Below are 19,668 nucleotides of genomic sequence, written 5' to 3'. Positions count from 1 at the left end.
ATATATATATATATGCAAGAATGCACAGTTATCATTGTTGTTTCCATATTAGTACTGAATCTAAGTAGCTGAGTTGGTTTTGGTGGCCGTTGTTTTACTTCACCAATTATAAACTCCAGCTCTGCCCTATTTTCTATTATCCATAAGCCGCAAACTTTCGTTACAAATTTAGCTAATCCAGTTTCAGTTTTTCATTAAAAGCATAGCGACGAGTGCTGATTCATAACATCAGATTCTTCTGCGCTTAATTTATATCACCATCACACGTAGTTCATCGAAATAGCAAATACATAGAACTCTCCATTTATAATCGTATCAATAGTTGTAGTTCAGTATACAGAAGGAAGAGGTGCATGAAGTGAAAGGGCAAGTAGCACGTGGTGTATCATCTTTGATTCCTGATAAACAGTTCTAGAGTATAATTAAGTCAAAGGATTCTATGGTATATAGAGTATGATGATGACATAAAGTTCCAAGCTACAGTTCGCATTCTAATAATTACCAAAATGCAGGATCTCATGTTATATTAAATGCTACCAAACTATAATATGGAAGTTTTCGAAATAATGTGATCAAAATGAACAGATAACAACCAAAAGGCTCTAAGCTCGAAGCCTGAAGTATCAATTTATCCCTTTTGACGGCAGGTTTAAGGTTCAAACCTTGTCAAAGTAAAGAAGAAACTGTGAGTGTGTTATTAAAAAAAACAAAAAAAAAACAGATAATAATTACAGTGGCATATTAAGCACGGGAAATTAGAAATACTTAATCACAAGGACATTTTACTCTTTCGAATGCTTTGTGTAAATAGCTTATTACCTTAAAACAAGAAAACATTGCAGCAAAAGGCAAACTTGGAAAGTAATCATCATCTTGCAACTCATCTTCAAACAGCAGAGTGTCTTCCTGCACCATCTTTGCATGGGTTAAATCTTTTAGATGATCTTCGAGTCTTTTCCATCAAGTCTTTCGTAATATTCATCTGTTCCATCAATATTGGAACTAGAAAGGTAGTGTATCTGCAATCAACTGAAAGATATCACATTATCATCAAATTACAGTTACACTGAGTTGACTTGCTTTGTAAAATTACGAGCTATTAAAGGTGTTTACTGTAATATAGCACAACTATAACTAGTCACTCCACCTACTCCACCATACTGCCCCACCGCACCCGAACCGTGCACCACACTCGACCCCTGGACCACACCCGCTTGGTGCGCCCCAACTCCATTCCCCTGTACATCACCCTGACCAACTTAAACACAAATTGTACACTAAATATATAAATGATCCTTTTTCTTTAAGCCATCGCGAGTTATGAGAAAACATATAATTATATTACAAACCAGAAGAAATGAGTAATTTAGAACTTATACACTAAATTCCACTTAAACACAACTTGTACACTAAATTTGAATATTATAGATAATAAGAAACCAAAATTAAATTAAATTGACAAGTGATGAAGCGAGGAAAAAAGGATGTTGCTTACCAATCCTAATCCAAAATCGCATGCTTGAAGGACTCATGCCTCCCATCTACTTGATCAGTGAAAATGAATATCAAAGGGTCCCAATACTTTCAGTTAACAAAGGTTATACCATATACGAGCTCGAAAACACAAAATAACATAAGATTGACAACAAAAAGACAGAAAAATCAGCAAATTACAAACAAATAAAAATAATAAAAAATTGGGGGAAAATAGAAAGAGTACATTCAGATCTTATTACCCTTGTCGACCCCATACATACCCCAAGAGAAGGTACCAAAAGCAGTGCAGAAGATTTGAATTAGATTTGCAACATAACTCGGACCTTTACTAAGGATCCAACGAGCGTAACGAACCAGAGCGAACGCAAAGTTTCACTCGACAAAAACATAAGGGTCGCATCTACAATTACAAAACAAAAAGAACAATAATTAATAATAATCCCGCAAAGCTTAAGCCCTAATTGAAAAACCAAATCCATAGTTGACGAAACCCCAATTCAATTGAACCCTAATTAGGAAAGTAAATCCTTAATTATACAACAGAGATTACTGGTAGAGAGTAAGACATCAGAAAGAGATACAAAAAAAGAATAGAGATTAACCAGAGAGAATATGGAGAGAGAAATCTAAAATGTTGAGAGGGAGAGAGGAATTGCAAGAGAGGGACGGGAAATGAGAGTGTTTGAAGTTTTCAAAATTTCTGAGAAAATTGGGCGGCCATTTGCTAAACTTTTACCCGCTTGAGCCCAAATATTTCCCCTTCGAATTGACCAGTAATATTCATATAATTATCATTATTATTTTAATAAATTAATTAAATTTAACTTAATATTTTTAAAAAAGTTAGTTATTTGTATTTATAAAATTTATAATTCTTATTTTTATATTTTTGATTTTTAAAACTTGTATAGTTGTATATTAGTGCTCATATCAAAAGCAGGGGAATTTATATTATTTAATTTTTTATTACTTTTAAAATTTTTATCTTAAATTTTTTGAAATTTATTATTTTAAAAAAATTGTTATATAAAAGATTCGTGTATCATGTATCTCATTTATTAAATTGGTATATCAGCTTATATCTTTGAAAAATAAATTTAAATTAATATTTAATTTTTAAAAAAATAGAATATATATTTTAATACTCTAATGTAACACTTTGACAAAAAAGTTACAAGCTACAACACTGTTTACCTAATGCAACGCCATGTTTCTGGCTAAGATAACACAAAAAACACAATGTTAAATTAGCTCATAAGTATCATATCTAGGGTAACATTTTAAGTAACATTTCTTGAGGGGGCGGTTGCTATAGGCCATCTATGGCGTAGTGAACTCAAAGTGAGCATACGAGAGAGTAGTCCTATTGTTGACATCAAGGACGATAAGGATCTTGTCACACGAGATATTCCTGCTACTGAAACGGACAAGTTTGAGTTGAGGTGTCTACACATCCTAATTAGAGGGGATTTGAATAGCAAACAAAGTTACTTTATACTATAGAGTATAAAGAATGGATCAAGATTGATACAATTAATCTCACTAACCTTTGTACACTGTTTATATTAAGGGAAGAAAAAGGAGATGGTTACACTTTGGAGTCCATAACTAACTTAACAAGTCTACAAACATTCAGTCTGTACTTTGGTTATCCTAATTAGAGATGCACAGAGCCTCATATCACAAGTATGTCCTTGGAAATTGAATTGCACTGCATAAGTCCTAGACATTTGTTCTGTTTTTTATGATATTGTATGTTCGGGTAAATGCAAATTATTTTTATAATTTAAAACTCTTTCGATATAATTATTTAATCTTTCCCTTCACTGTTACGACAATTCAAATACTTCGTGTCATTTCAAGAAAAATGGTTTTTCTTGTTTCTAATTTTTTAATAAAAAAAATTACTAAACATCTTCTAATTTGAAAAACTCTAAAAAAATAGCTTGTTTAAATTTTCAATCTCTACCGTTCTGAAAACAAAAAGGAAAATTGCTACCAATTAAGAAAAAGGCACGTTATGTCACTATTGTGGACAAATAGCCCTCACTGTCATTTATAACCCCAAATATTACTTCAAAATTTAATCTCTGTTCACGTTTTTTAAAATAAGGAAAACGGCAGTTCAATTGATATTTTTCAACTATATTTTTTTTTTGTTTTTTCTTGAATTTATTACATCACTTTAAGTCACGTTACGGGACCTAAATAATATTTTATGTTATATTTTTAACAATAAAACATAACCTAAAATAATGTTTTCATTCGTTTTTAATTAATATTTTATATTTTCATATTTTTTAGTTTTCAAAAATATGAAATTTTTAAATTAATTTTTTTAAAATTCAAGCGTGGACCCTAATTCAACAATTTTTTAATTTTTTAGTGTTTAATAATTCACATTTGGATTTTAAAAATATGAAAAAATTGAAATAAAGATACAACTAATCTAATAATTTTAAACATTTTAGAGTTTACCAATCTCCCTTTGAATTTTAGGAATATTAAAAAATAAATTAATAAATATGTACACCAAGTAATGGTTTAGAATTTAGGGTTTAGGATTTTTAGACCATAATCCGAACCCTAATTTAATCTAGGGTTTAGTGTCTTAATTAATTATTTTTAATATTTTAGGTTTCATCAATCCTCCATTTAAATTTAAAAATATTAACATATGAATAAAATACGAAATCCCTTAAAATTGTGTCTTAAGTTTAAAAACACAATATTATCTAATCAGAGATAAAAGGAAATATAAATAAATAAATAAAAGGAAATGTACTGCTGAAAACCAAATATTGGCTTGCGTTTTAATAGAAAAATACAAAAATTTGAACCCCAAAATCATAAGCAACTGAGTTTTAAGCTTAAACTCAAAATATTATACTAAATATCGCGTTGAAGTGACATTTGAGACCATTTTTTCAGAAATATTATACAAAATATCTGACTGTACATGCCAGGGTTAATTTATTTAAACCAAGTCAGCAAGCTTAGTTAGCATTCCGACAAGTTTTTAACGGAATGTAACGGCGAGTGACCTGGATGAAAATTTTTAAGAGTAAAATGATGTGATTAAAAGTTTTTTGAGTTGGATGACCAAACTGCAAGTTTCCGGTCAGTTGGGTGACCCAAACGCCATTTAACCCAAAAAATAATTGAAAGGACAGTGCTCTGTTTTCTGTTTTATAGGGACACCATACACATGCTTTTAGTTACTATAGACCAGGCAATCTTCAGTCCAGTTGTGAAAATTAAAAGAATTTAAAGCATCTTACAGGCACAACATTGAAAGCTTTATAAACATTTTTACCATTAACCGCGATTATATATAGGAAATAACACAATGCAATCAAAATCAACCCCGGGGACATAAATTATTCATAAAATAGCATAAAATAAAAATAGTACATACAAATATTAGAAATTATAGTGATCCTTTTCATCTATTTATTTTTCCCAAAAACTGTACCTAAAAATATTTTTATAGACCACATACTCTTAGTAACTATAGACCACAAAAGGACAAATAATTTATAGGGCCACCATACACATGCTCTTAGTCTAGTTGTGAAAATTGAAATAATTAAAAGCATCTTGCTGGCATTATTAGTTTCATACTTGTAATTATAGACCATACAATCTTCAGTTGCCCAGCCTCCCTGAGTCACATAAAAATTACTGGTATGGGGGGTTCGGGCAAGACTTCACTTGCCACAAAGTTTTACAACTCTAGCGAGTTGAGAAATTTTGATACTTGTGCTATGGTTTGTGTTTCCAACGATTATAACATAAAAGATGTTCTAAAGAGAATAATAAAGTCTTTTATGGGGCCTGAGCACGAACAATATATGTCAACCATGGATGAGTATGATTTGCTGCAGTATTTGACAAAGTTACTTGAAGATAGAGGCTGCTACTTGGCGTTGATTGATGATATATGGGACATCAAGGCATGGATCCAGATAAAAGATGCGTTTCCAGACCAGAAAAATGGTAGTAGAATCATCATAACCACCCGCAACAAAAAAGTTGCAGAGATGGCAGATGACAAATGTTTTGTCCATCGACTCCGTTTTCTAACAGAAGATGAGAGCTGGGAACTGTTCTGTAAGAGAGCTGAACCAACAACCCCAAATTTGAAGAAATTAGGAAGGGAGATGGTTGGTAAATGTCGTGGTTTACCACTTGCAATCGTGGTACTGAGCGGTCTCTTATCACACAACATGAGCTATGATTATTGGTCAAAGGTGAAGGAGCATATATGGAGACACTTGAAGGATAATGACTTGTCTCCCCAGATTGGAGAAATACTGAGTTTGAGTTTTAATGACTTGTCTCCCCAAAAGAAAGACTGTTTTCTCTACCTTGCAAGGTACCCGGAAGACCATGGGATTGATTTGGACGAGTTGAAGCGTCTATGGATTGCAGAGGAATTCATATCAGAAGCCGAGGAAGGTGAAGGAGTAATCATGGAGGATTTGGCTGAAGATTGTTTGAAGGAGCTAATTAATCGTAATTTGCTTCAGGTTAATAAATTGCTATGGAATGGAGAAGTTGAGAGTTTCCGGGTCCATGATCTTGTACGTGATCTTGCCATAAATAAAGCAAAGGAGCACAAGTTGTTGGTCGTTTCGGACTCAGGTAAACACCATTTGTTGGAAGGACAAGCGCGTCATGTCATTTACAACGATATAGGGGAGTACTTGAAATTAGATGGGCGTAGATTTGATGCTTCAAGTTTGCGTTCACTAGCACTAGTAAATTATTCTAAACTTGAATTAAAAGAAATGAAGTTGCTGTGCACCAGATTCAAAAATATCAAAGTCCTAGATATGATAAGTGTAGGCTTAGAGAGAATACCAGAAGAAATAGGAGATTTAGTTCACTTAAAGTACTTGTGCTTAATGGGTGGTGAGAGTTATTCTTATGGACCTATAGAAATTCCACCAAGTATAGGCAAGCTTAAAAAGCTACAAACCTTGCACGGTGGTTGGAGAACATACTACACAGTTCCTAGGGAGATATGTGAGCTTCATGAATTGAGACATTTAGACATTGAAATTAGAGGGAGTTTGAATATAGGTAAGCACCAAACAAAGTTACAAACTCTTGGTGGTTGTCGTATAGAGTGTAAAGAATGGATGAAGATTGACACTGTTAATCTCACCAACCTCCATGCACTCTCTATATGTGATAGAGAAGAAGAAGCAGAAGAAGGATACACGCTGGAGTCTGTAGCCAATTTAACAAGTCTCCAAACATTCAGCCTACGGTTTATGTCTGTTAATATTCCAACACTCAAGCCACTCTCGTCTTGCAATCATCTCAAGAGCGTGTCCTTATTCGGTACTCTAAAAGATCCATCGGAACTATGTCATCTGCCCGATTCAATCACGGATTTAAGTCTAAGCTTCAGTGAGTTGACAGAAGATCCAATGCCCATTCTGGGAAGTTTGTCGAATCTCACCGCTCTTCAGTTGGCTTTTAACCTGTATTTAAACAAAATGGTATGCAGTGAGAATGGGTTTCCAAGTCTTCAAATTCTGAGATTAAAGGATTTCGTCGATCTGGAAGAATTGGAAGTTGAGGACGGAGCTTTCCCTTCTCTCAAACAATTTCAAACACTTGACTGTCCAAAACTGAAGAACATTCCTGTACAATTAGAACGCTGGGTTACAGACTTCATTTCTTAAATTCTTTGCAATTTTAACTGGCAAAAAGCTATAAACTAGGCTTAGAACATTCCTGTACAATTAGATTATTGTCCAAACCTTAAGAAGATTCATGTACAACTAGCAAAAAGCCGATGATGCTCCTGCAGTTCCATGAACTTTACTTTTTAAATTTTTTGCAATATTTAATTTATAATTTCCCTGTTTATTTTAAGAAACATAGGCAAGATTAATTTTGTTTAATGGTATGAACTATGAAATACATGATACTTTCACCGCTTGTTGGTTTAACAACTTTTGCTTTCACTCTTTTTGAATTCTGTTATAATTTTAAATGGATTACTTTCATATATGACTTATAATAATTTTATATTTATTATTTTTATCCGTCTTTTGACTCTTATTTATCTTATATTTATATGGTAGAGGTTTAAGATCTAATTTACCACCAAGTAGAGGTTTAAGTGTCCTATGCTGAACATAACAAACTGAAAAAAAAGGTAAAAGTAATAACTTTCATATTTAGAAACATATAAAAAAGGTAAAAGTCCATTAGCAATGGAAAGTTAGTTACGGTGAGAGCTTGTAACTTCTATGAACAATTGCTGGCAATTTCCCCATTGGATTTTATTACTGAAAGCTATTTTGGAAGATGATAACATCAACTTTCTGATTATACTAGTGTTTAGTAGTAATATAACACAAACATGCACCAAAACAGACTCTACGAGTCTGCAAGCAATTACGTTAAATATAAACTGACTAAAGACGTGAATTATATTAGTATTTGTGTTGTAAGATAATGCTAACTCTGCAAATACTTGGGGTTCTCTGATCTAGCGCTATACCTAAAAACTGCAATATCAAGTTACACAAACACTTGAATACACTAGATATGTTATATTATACATGGCAACTTGCTAGCTCACCCAAAACCTTATGACTTAAAGATTAGAGAATAGCATGTATATCCTGCTCAGGTGGTAGCAAGTTTCCTCACTCATCAAAAGGCTCATTTAGGGTAACTAGGAGTCAGGACAATTGTTACTCCAAATAAACTAACTGGTCGTGTATTCTTCTTGAAGCCCCAAATAAGGCACAATGAAGATCTCCTGATACATAATACATGATAATTAGACGAATGTCGGATTTAACAATTTTTTTGGCCAAAACTATTAGCTCTATTACCAATTCTTCCAAATTCAGTTCCACTAAACACAATCACAACAAGTAAGCTAAAGAAAACCTCCCACAATTAGCAAATATAAACATCAAACTAAAAACAATAACAATTTTAAAAAAAGGAACCTTTATATTCAGGAGTGAACTGCTGACCCTTGGTAATAGAAACATAAATCTCCTCAAATTCAATCCCGTGAAGCCTAATTAAGAAAATTCAATAAACACACGTTAGATTAGATACATATACATATAAACACAAAACCAAGATATATAAGAGTGTGTTTATAAATTAATAACTAAACTAAACCCCTTGTTAAGTTATACTAGCATAAATATTTTAAATTTTTATTTATCCAGTTATATCATATTTTTAAAATATTTATATAAATATATAATGATTATAAATTTATAATAAAAATAACAGAATAACATGTGGTCGTAATTTATTAGAATAAATAGATTAAAAATGTTTAACAATTTAGTAGTTTAGCAGATATATAACACTATTATTTATATCTTTTAATAATAGGATAAATTATATTCGTAGTTTAGTATATTTAGTAGTAATTTAATAATTTAGTAGTTTATTAGATATATAACACTATTTATCTATTTTTGTCATAATCAAAATTAGGAAATTATCGTTGAACCAAACCGTTAATTATCTCTATTCCAGCTATTATAGTATAGTATAGATTTTTTAGTTCCACATAATTTGGTTTAATCTTTCATGATTTATGTTATAATTCCAAATGTATTGTTTTTATCATTTTTTATTTCTACATGATTATATGTTTTATTTTCACCCGTTTTTTATATTTTATAAGTCATGTTTTTTTATTATTTATATAATTTTGAATCATATTTTTAATTATGTTTTAAAATAAGTAGGTTCATAAATTGGCTCAACTAAATAGGCCACGAAAAATATAAACAATAACCAAGTAAATATGTATATGTTTAAATTAGAATATTTTTTTTTTTTAATTTGTTGGTAAAATTACATTTTTATAAAATGATATGGATATTATAAACACAGTATTTTGGTTTCATCCCTAAAAAATAATAAAATTATTCAAATCTTAAAATGATTAGAATTCTATTTCCGTAGAACTTTAAATTATTTCTTTATAGGGTACTTGGTTTCATCCCCTTAGATTGTATTTTGATTTGAGCTCTAAATTTTTATTTAATGTAGAATTCTATGTTATTTTTAACTAAATATAAATTATTAGAATTTTATTATAATTACAATATTTTAATTTCTCGTAGGATTCTTTATATTCTTTATTAAAATAATAAACTTGAAATTCTTCATACATTGTTATTAATAAGGGAAATCATCCTTTTAAGAAATACTTTGGTTTCACCCTTTTAGGTTTCACAAACTTTTGGTTTCACCCTTTTTAAAATCTTATTATATCTCTAAATATATCATTATTATTCTTTTTTTATTCTTCTATGACTTATAATTTTATATGTAATATTTTAACCGTTTTTTGATTTTTATATACCTCATATCTATATTATTTTTATATAAATAGAATCATATATATATTGTAATTTATAGATTCAGACGTACAAAATTCTATTTTAGCACCAAATACAAATTTATACATAAATACAAAATATTTTATTAGAAAAAAATATGCAATAACAAATTATATAAAAATAAAAATCCAAATAATAATAAAAAATCTAATATACAATTATTTATTAGTTATGTTAATTTAATATTTTATTAAATTAGCAGTCGTGTTACTTTCTGATTATACCACTGTTTAACAATAATATAACACAAACAGGCACCAAAACAAACTCTACAAGTCTGCAAGCACTTATTAGTTCTAAATATTTGGGGTTCTCTGATCTAGTGCTATACCTAAAAACTGCAATATCAAGTCGCATAAACACTTAAATACCATATTATACATGACAACTTGCTAGCTCACCCAAAAGCTTATGACTTAAAAATTAGAGAATAGCATGTATATCATGCTCATTTAGGATATGACACAGGGTAACTAGGAGTCAGGGCAATAGTTACTTTATGTGTCCAAATAATTTTTTTGAGAATATTAAATTCTCAAGATTCGAACTCAAGATATGTTGATATTACTATCCTGCGGCGAGCTTAAGGCAAATAACTTTATTTCAAAATCATAAATCTGGTTTTCATTATGAATTTTGTTTGGGAGAAGGAAAACTTTCTGGTATATCTGATAACGAATTGCACATTATAAGATAAATAGTCCTTGCACACTTTTTTACTACAGTGATTAAACAACATTGATCTGCAGTTTTAGTTCGATAAGCAGACATGAATACACTTTGGCCTGACCTTTATTGCAGCAGAATCATCCATTGGTAACTAGATGCCTGTCATGAACAACAGATGCTGCCAGAGGTGTTTCTTGGCATCATAATATCAAATAATGATTATACATAAGCTGTACATTAGTCAATCATTCTCTAATAGAGAAGTCAACAACAAGATCCTACATTGTATGCATCATTATAATATTATAATTAGCCATGCAAGCTTATGGTTTAAATCCATAATTATGCATATTAAACAAGTCTCAATGCAATTAACAAGCCAACGTGCAGCCTACTTTTGGGACAATTTTAGTCCTCCTAAGACGTGCCTTCATGTTCAAGACACTCTTCTTGTGTTGAATATCTTCCCTAAAAACAGAGCAAATTAGCTTGAAGGAACTTGAGTTTTCTTTAGCCCGCAAAAATGGCCCTTTCACTGTCTAAGAAAAGATTATTGATTTGTAATATTTCATATGCTAAAAAATAAAATATAGTAAGTTGATTTGAGGAGAAAGAGGAGAAATTGTATTAAAAATGAAATTTATGAGAATATGAAGATGATAAGATGATTTAAATAAAAAGTAGAAGTTTTAGGAGAATAAAATGATAAGTTGATTTGAAAAATCTTAATGCAAGATTTTATAGAAATTTTTGGAGAATATTACGAACGATGATAATATATTTAGAATAATATAAGGTAATTGTAGTTTTTAATATTTATTAACTCAAAAAATTGAGAAAATTAGAAAAATAGAATGAGACAATTGAGAGGCGCCACATAAACGCTCCCGTCTATATTGATTGATTGGGTGAAGTAGTAAAAACAATCAAATAATACGAAAACCTATCTTGACATGATAAATTTTTATGCTTTTATAAGATATTAGTAAATTATTTAGTTTAGTATTAGTAAATTATTTAGTTTAGTATACCTTTTTGTATAAGTTTTTCATTCTTGAGATAACTGGAGATTGCAAATGAGCTTGATTTTCATAACACTGACCCTAATTTTGAAATTACATAGAGTAAAACTAAAACATAAGAAGTGCTACTTTCTTACACAAAAATCAGCAAGACTTTTCATCAATTTTGATACTATAGGTTTAAGAGTCTCTTCAACATATTTACTCCCTCTGTTTTTTTAATATATGACGTTTGACTTTGTGGCACACATGTTTAGGAGGTTTGATCATATAGTTAAAATAATTTTTTTCGAAAAATTCTTTTTGTGAATAAAAGTTTTTATCTCATATTTTTATTTAAAAAAAGAATTTCTTAAAAATAATAATTCTAGCTATGTGGCCAACCCTCCTAAATATGTGTGCCAAAAATTCAAAAGTCATATATTAAAAAACAGAGGGAGTATTATACATTACAAATGATTTAGTCCTTTGAAATAATTTTCATAAACCACTTCAAATTATTAGATTATTTTGGTTGATTCTCCCTACATAAATATACAACTTAGTTTAAAACCTTATATGACATAACCAGAGGGCCAATTGTTCATTATTTTTATACTCCCTTCGTCCCAATTTATCTGTCTTATTTGACTTTTGATGGTCAAATTGATTCAAACAAGACAGATAAATTGACCGTAAAAAGTCAAACAAGACACATAAATTGAGACGGAGGGAGTATTTGATAATACTAAATGATGCATAAAATATCTTCAAATTGATGTCTCGGTGCAAAATAAAGAGTTGTTCCTCTTTGCGATAATGATACAATTTTGACATGCATCCGACATTAATCCAAGCTAGGATATTGCATCACATTAATCTTCAACACTTCCAACTCACTTCTGTTCATGTTTAGTTCATGCCAGATTAATTAAAGGCTTGCTTGATTACTAAATAATTATTTGCAAATGATCAGCTATGCAGAAAGAAAAAGAGAGGATATGAGAATGCAGATCTACTTTTACTAGAAATTCAGCAAATTCCCATATGTGGGATTACATGTAAGTTTGTCCTTTTATTCCTTGACAGCTTATCCTAGATAACAACCTTGGAAAGAAAAGTCCGCTTTACCCCTAGCTATACTACTGGATAAATAGAAAGAGTACATGGTCCCCTACTATAACAGAATAATAAAGTAATTGCAGAAAAACATGTGCTCTTCTCGGGACTGCTTGTGCTCTCCTTGAGTCTTTCTTATGCTGGTGCAGATGTGGCATTCCCATCAGTATTATTTGCATTGTCAGCTGCATTATCATCATTACTCCCCCTCAAGTGGAGCGGAGGTGAAACTGAGGCTCCAATCTTGCTAAGCAGATAGTTGTGCTGCTTCACAGTCAATGGCTTCGTAAGTATATATCAGCTAATTGCATGTAGGTAGGAACATAATCAGTAATAACGGAGCCATCAGAAATCTTGTCCCTTATATAATGACAGTCCAACTCGATGTGCTTCGTGCGCTCATGAAGAACTGGATTTGCAGCGATGGATAGAGCAACTTGGTTGTCTGTCTTGATAACAGTTGGTGGGAGATTTGAAAGTCCCATGTCTTTGAGCAATGAAGAAAACCATGTGACCTCACAACAAGTTAAAGCCATAGCACGGTACTCCGCCTCAGCAGTAGAGCGAGCAACAACCGCCTGTTTCTTCATTTTCCACGAAACTGGTGAGGAACCCAGCAGAACACAGTAGCCAGTGATTGATTTTCTGCTAGTGGGACAACCTCCTGGTGACAGTCCAACTAGAAAATCCGTATTTGATTCTCTAATATCAGGCTGCATTCCTGTGTTTTTTGGTCCTTTCACAGCTTACTATCAATATTCATGGCATTTGCCTGAGGATCACAGAAAGTATTCAATGTTTATAGATCAAGAAGAGGTGAGAAAGTTGAAGGTGAATGTGGTAGAGTGGCTAATGAAGATACCTAAGAAGGCCAGGGATGACATGAGGAGGTATATAGTGTATGAATTGTTGCCTGGATTGGTGTATGGAGATTCAAGTTCAGATTTTGAACAGTTTCAAGATGCCTTCTCTATAACAATGAATAATCTCCTTGAGAAGGTAACCAGACTGGGTTAAAGTGTATAATGTCATGGTGTTAAATAGTTCAAATTTATAATGTACATGTTATGAATTGCTTGAAGATAATTTCATAAATACCTGATTAGACCAGAATATTCTGCAGTTTTTGTAATTCTTTACTAACATGAGTACATCAATTAACAAAATTTATCTCTGTATTATTCATCATTACAGCAAACACATAGAATTCACACATTACACTGAACATTTCCCTTGCTCCACAGAGCAAACACTCATAAAACTCACAACATAACTATATTTTCTTTAAAATCTTCTCAATCACACGCTATATTCTCCATACATGTTGCAGACGAGGTAGTTAGTAGTCGACCATTAAAACTCAGGCCTCAATCCCGGTTATCAAGCGACTCCTAAAACTTTCTTGATATCATTCTGCAGAAGTCGAAATGATCATATGTTAGCCACAATATAATTAACTTGTGTAATGACATGCAAGTAATTGTTACCTCAAAGGTAAGCGGAGTGGTTGTGGGAGCATAACGTTCAACAAGTTTGCCATCTTTATCGACTAAAAACTTGGCAAAATTTCATTCAATTTCATCTCCTTTGACGGACTTGAGGTACTTGTATAACGGAGCAGCATCTGATCCATTCACATCAACCTAAATAATCGAAAAACCACATAAGTTTCTCAGACAAAACAGGTCTAGCATACTGCAGTTCAAGATCAAAACGTGTACTAACATCCTTACCTTACTGAAGATAGGATATTCAGCTTTGAAACGAGTGCAGACAAAGTTTTCAATTTCTTCATTAGTCCCAGGCTCCTGTCCATTAAACTGGTTGCATGGAAATGCAAGAATCTCTAGTACTGTAAAGTCACTCACCAGATTGTTAATCACGAAAAACACTAAACAAATGCAAGGTTTCAACAACAGCTTCAGCTAACACAAGCTTGATCTTAAACTCATGACAGTGAAACCAACCTTGATCCTTGTACTTCTGGTACAACTCTGCCAACTCTGTATAGTTTGAAGTGGTAAGGCCACTGCACATCAAAGCAAACAAATCATAATCCAATACACTTCTTTAACAAATGCACATATTGCTAAATCCTCAGGATATTACAAAGTGGAGCGGAAATCAAACATGTGACCTGTTGTACAGAGAACATTGACATCATTGATCGACGTCATTGATAAATCAATAACATACCATTGAGATGCAACATTGACAATCAACAAAACTTTGCCCTTGTACTTGCTTAGCTCTACATCATTACCCTTGCCATCCTGCAATCATCAGTCAAACATTTTTAATGCATTCATTCAACCTACACTACCATTTACGACGAAAAAATTATTACGACGGAAAAATTTATACCGAAAGAAAGAAATGAAAGAACCTTGACAGTGAAGTCATGGATGGATTGCACACTGCTTAATTCACTGGCCATATTAAAAATCTTGAAACCTCAAAAATATAAAAATAGTTTTTTTTTGTGCTTTTTGCAAATGAAGTTAATATTTTGTATAAGTTGATAAGAAGAGAAGAGGAGCTCAAAGCCTATATATAGGCATTTACCGTTATGTTAGCAATGACGCAGATACAAAAGATGTGGACGAGCATAGTTGGGGTTAATATTATGACACGTGCCCGATATTTTGAGTGCAGTTAGATTTTAATAAAGATGAGAAATTATTAAATTTAAAAGAATGATTAAATTCGAATAAAGTGGCTAGCTTTCATATTTTGGAAGCGTCCATTGAAAACGCCACGTTTTGCTTTTATGATTCGAATTTGATTATTCTAGAATAGTTATATCAACTTCACTGAATACGTCACAAAATAATTTTTAATTTTTTAAGACGTATTTTAAGGTGAATAAAATTCAAAAAAAAATTTTGAACGAAAGTATATATATATATATATATATATTAAATTTTAATTCAAAAAAAGAAAAACTAAAAAAAAGTGTGCGGAATTTTAACTTTTATATATTTTAAAATACGTATAAAAAGTCAAAGGTACTTGTAATTTGGAACAGAGGAAATTTTAATTTTCATCTCATAACTTTTATTTGCTTAAATTTGATTCCTTCATTAAGTCTGGTTATTTACAATTTTGCTGTTTGTTTAAAAAATATTGGTAAAAATGCGGTTGGCAGTCAAAATCAATTTATTTTTACATTTTTGTGAAAGTATTTGAGGTTGTATTTGTATTTACGGCCATTACAATTAGTTGCAAAATTGTATTTCTAAAGAAAATTAGAAATTTGTATTTTCTTGAATAAATAAAAAATCATATTTTTCGGTAGAAAATTCACTCAATTTTTTACTTTTATTTGAATTGATCAACAAAAATAATGATAAGAAGAAGAAGAAGAAGAAGAAGAAGAAGAAGAAGAAGAAGAAGAAGAAGAAGAAGAAGAAGAAGAAGAAGAAGAAGAAGAAGAAGGGGAAATCAAACTGGTGACAAGGGAGTGCACTAAAATAGCTTAAGGAACTTAATCCGGACAAATACTAATTTTTAAGATTATTAAAAGAAGCATTCGACATTTAAATTAAAATTTAATGGAAACAACTTTTTCTTAAAGCATTTTGTTGGACTTCAAGGAACTATCTACATTATTATATTAAAAACAAAATATTAAAAATTTAGTTGTTGATTTTTGGTTCTTGGTCATTCGATCAGATCAAATTGATGAGAATCGTTAAATATAATCTTAAAAATTACTACCTCAGTCCCTTCATTTCTTTACATTTTTTTCACATGCTTGCACGCATTTTAAGGCAACTATAAAATATATTTTTGTAATTTATTTTTAAAATTTTCTTTTTTTATAAAAGTTTGAACATTATATTTTTATTTAGAAGAAAAAAATTTAAAAAAAGAATCATGAAACTACATTTAATAAGAGTTGTCTGCCGAGTGCCCGTCCTCCAATATAAAAAAATTTGAGGGAAACGTTAAGGGAAATGGATGGAGTATAATTACAATAGAATTTTCAAGAAGGAGTGTATCCATATTTATATATGGAATTAGGATGGTCCGGATGTGGTTTAAAAATCAAAAAGTATAATTACAATAGAATTTTAATAATTATATTAAAAGAAGTATATAATTCAAAAAAGTTAAAAAAATAAAATTACTTTAATTATAATCATATAATATATTGAATTAGCAATATATAAGAAAGTTACGAATACGACAAAAGGATGAAACAAACATAAAACCAAACTTAATAGGATAAGACGTATAACATAAAAAAAATAAAATCATATTTAATAGAATCATAAACATTATAAAGTACACATAATAATAAACGATGTAACCAAAAGTTTTAGCATAGTTAAAATACATAAAAAATAAAATTATAAGATATATTAATAACCTTTATTAATAAGCAAATATCTTTTTAAGTGGTACTTGATTTCACTTATTTTTTGGTATCACCACCTTTTGATTTCACTTTTTATGATTCATGTTATAACTCTAAGTACAATATTTTTATCCTTTTTAATTTCTATATGACTTATAATTTTATATATATTAATTTTATCCGTTTTTCTTTATTAATAAAATTTTTAAGTGATACTTTATTTTCACTTATTTTTTTGTTCTTCCACCTTTTGATTTCATCTTTTATAATTGATGATTTTTATCCTATATGACTTATAATTCTATATGTTTTATTTTTACCCATTTTTTTTATTAATAAACAAAACTAATTTTTAAGTGATACTTAGTTTCACTTATTTTTTAGTATCACCACCTTTTAATTTCACCTTTTATGATTCATGTTATAACTCTAAGTGTATTATTTTTATCATTTTTTTAATCCTATATGATTTATAATTCTATATGTTTTATTTTTACTCATTTTTTTAATTTTTTATAAGCCATGATTTTTTATTATTTTTATAGGTTTGAATCTTTTTTTTAGTTATATTTTAAAATAAATAAGTCCATAAATTTGCTCCATTTTTATTCTTTTTTTATTCATATATGACTTACAATTTTCTATGCAATATTTTACCTGTTTTTTGATTCTTATATACCATATATTTATATTATTTTTATATAAATGGAATCGTATATATATTGTAAATTCTAAATTCATACCTACATAGTTCTATTTTAGCACCAAATGCGCAGAGTGGGGCCCACATGGGGGACCACACCTGCCACGTCAGCAGAGTGGGGCCCACATGGGGACCTCCATCTGCCATGCCAGCAGAGTGGGCCCACATGGGGACCACACCTGCCACGTCAGCGGAGTGGGCCCCATATGCTGGTACTTTATTTAATATTGATATTTTGATCTCGGCCCATACTTCGCACGGGTTATGTACTTACGGGTTATGTACTTGACACTGGTTATCTACTAGTATGAATGAATAAGTGAAATCAAAAGTTGGTGGTACCAAAAAAATTAGTGAAATTAAAATTTGTGTAACACTAAGAAATTTGTCTCTCTCCGGATTATTGTCCAATAAATGTCATTGGACATTATGCTGCTCCATTTACATTCCTTTTCTTGATCAGGTGCTTTAATTATTCCTCATCTTATTCCTCATCTTAATCAGGCCTTAATTATTCTGCATTAACTGATTTGTGGTTTTGTTTGTTTGGGTTGTGATCAGATTATATGATGGCCAGTTGCCAAACCTATTCTGCTCATGATTTCCTATTAGCCTCTGGACTTTGATAAATTTTTCTTTAGGTTTTTTTTTACGAGTTTCTCTATTTTTCGTTTATTGATTTTTCATTTATTCATTGTTTTAGATATTAACGGGAGTTTGCAAAAAAGTTTAAATTTTATAATTCTTGTTTAGGATTTACGAACATATATAGGCTGATAATGTACAACGAAATGATCTCGTTGCAAAATTTAAATAATGTATATAGCATAAATTACCGTCCGAAAATGTATATATGATGTAATGAAGGATATAAGATGAAGTAGTTCGAATTTTAACTCAACTGTCGATAAAAATGTTTCTTTTTGTGCCTTAAATATCTACTATCTTATGTTAAGGACACCTGGCGTTGGAACTGGTAGAATGGCTTAAACTGCAGAAACCCTTTAAACTCAGGCAAAGATCATGTCTTTGTTTTGGGTAAAGTTTTCGGAGAAGGGATGATTCTCCATGGGGAAGTACATTTTTGAATCTTGAAGAAATGCAAAACCCGATAAAGTTATTGATTGAAAGGCAACCTTGGCATGTTAATGACATTGGAATCCCACATCCTACCTACTTCCATCCTCACTCCGATGAAGTTATCTTCTCATGGAAATTCAAGATCATCCAATCAAGCCGAAACAACCTCGTTAGCTTTGCAGGAGGTGCACTCAAATATCAAATTCGAAAAGTCTAGTGAAAATGACATTTTTTTAAATTTGGACCGGTGACTAGTGACATAATCACTTATGTAAATGGTGCCCCGAAGAAGTTGGGCTCTGGATCCTTAATTTCAACAAACGCTGCTGTCAAGTACCTGAATTTCATCCCTTTCATCTGCTTGACTAATAACTCAATAGGGTAGATTTCCCTGGAGACTTACTATGCACTTGAGAAGAATTGCATTGTAGCGATTATGGTGTAGAAACTGCAATAATTGAAAGGACAGTGCTCTGTTTTATAGGGACACCATACACATGCTCTGTTTTATACACATGCTCTGTTTTGTGACAAGTCTCCGGCGACTTCAATAATTATAATTACATTCTATATCTTTTATGGTCCCTCTGAGATTTCTCTTCTTTTTATGAACTTAATATTCGATTACGATCACTTTCAGGTGTACCTAAATTCAACAACAATATGTTAGACAGACATATTATTTAGACAGGTTGCTAAAGCCTCTTTGTAGGGACACCAAACACATGCTTTTATTAATTATTATCCACAAAAAGACACCACTCAGGATGTGAAAGCATCTCATAGGCAAACCAATGAATTAAAGCTTTTATTTCTGTAATTCTG

The 19,668-nt window shown here is 30.9% G+C and overlaps 1 protein-coding gene and 1 pseudogene across 1 annotated transcript; one reads left to right on the top strand and one right to left on the bottom strand.

Annotated features, from left to right (window-relative positions):
• Nucleotides 1-4,885: 4,885 nt before the first annotated feature.
• Nucleotides 4,886-7,481, top strand: LOC141672091 (disease resistance protein RPP13-like). The gene has a single exon (XM_074478589.1). The coding sequence runs from the start codon at nucleotides 5,187-5,189 to the stop codon at nucleotides 7,194-7,196; it is 2,010 nt and encodes a 669-aa protein (XP_074334690.1). The 5' UTR covers nucleotides 4,886-5,186; the 3' UTR covers nucleotides 7,197-7,481.
• Nucleotides 7,482-13,625: 6,144 nt separating this feature from the next.
• On the bottom strand, nucleotides 13,626-15,219 carry LOC141672101 (putative phospholipid hydroperoxide glutathione peroxidase; annotated as a pseudogene).
• Between the last annotated feature and the right edge of the window lie 4,449 nt (nucleotides 15,220-19,668).

This window comes from Apium graveolens, chromosome 7 (genome assembly GCF_009905375.1).
Source record: "Apium graveolens cultivar Ventura chromosome 7, ASM990537v1, whole genome shotgun sequence".
Taxonomy (NCBI): Eukaryota; Viridiplantae; Streptophyta; class Magnoliopsida; order Apiales; family Apiaceae; genus Apium; species Apium graveolens.
This window is presented reverse-complemented; position numbering and strand designations above follow the sequence as displayed.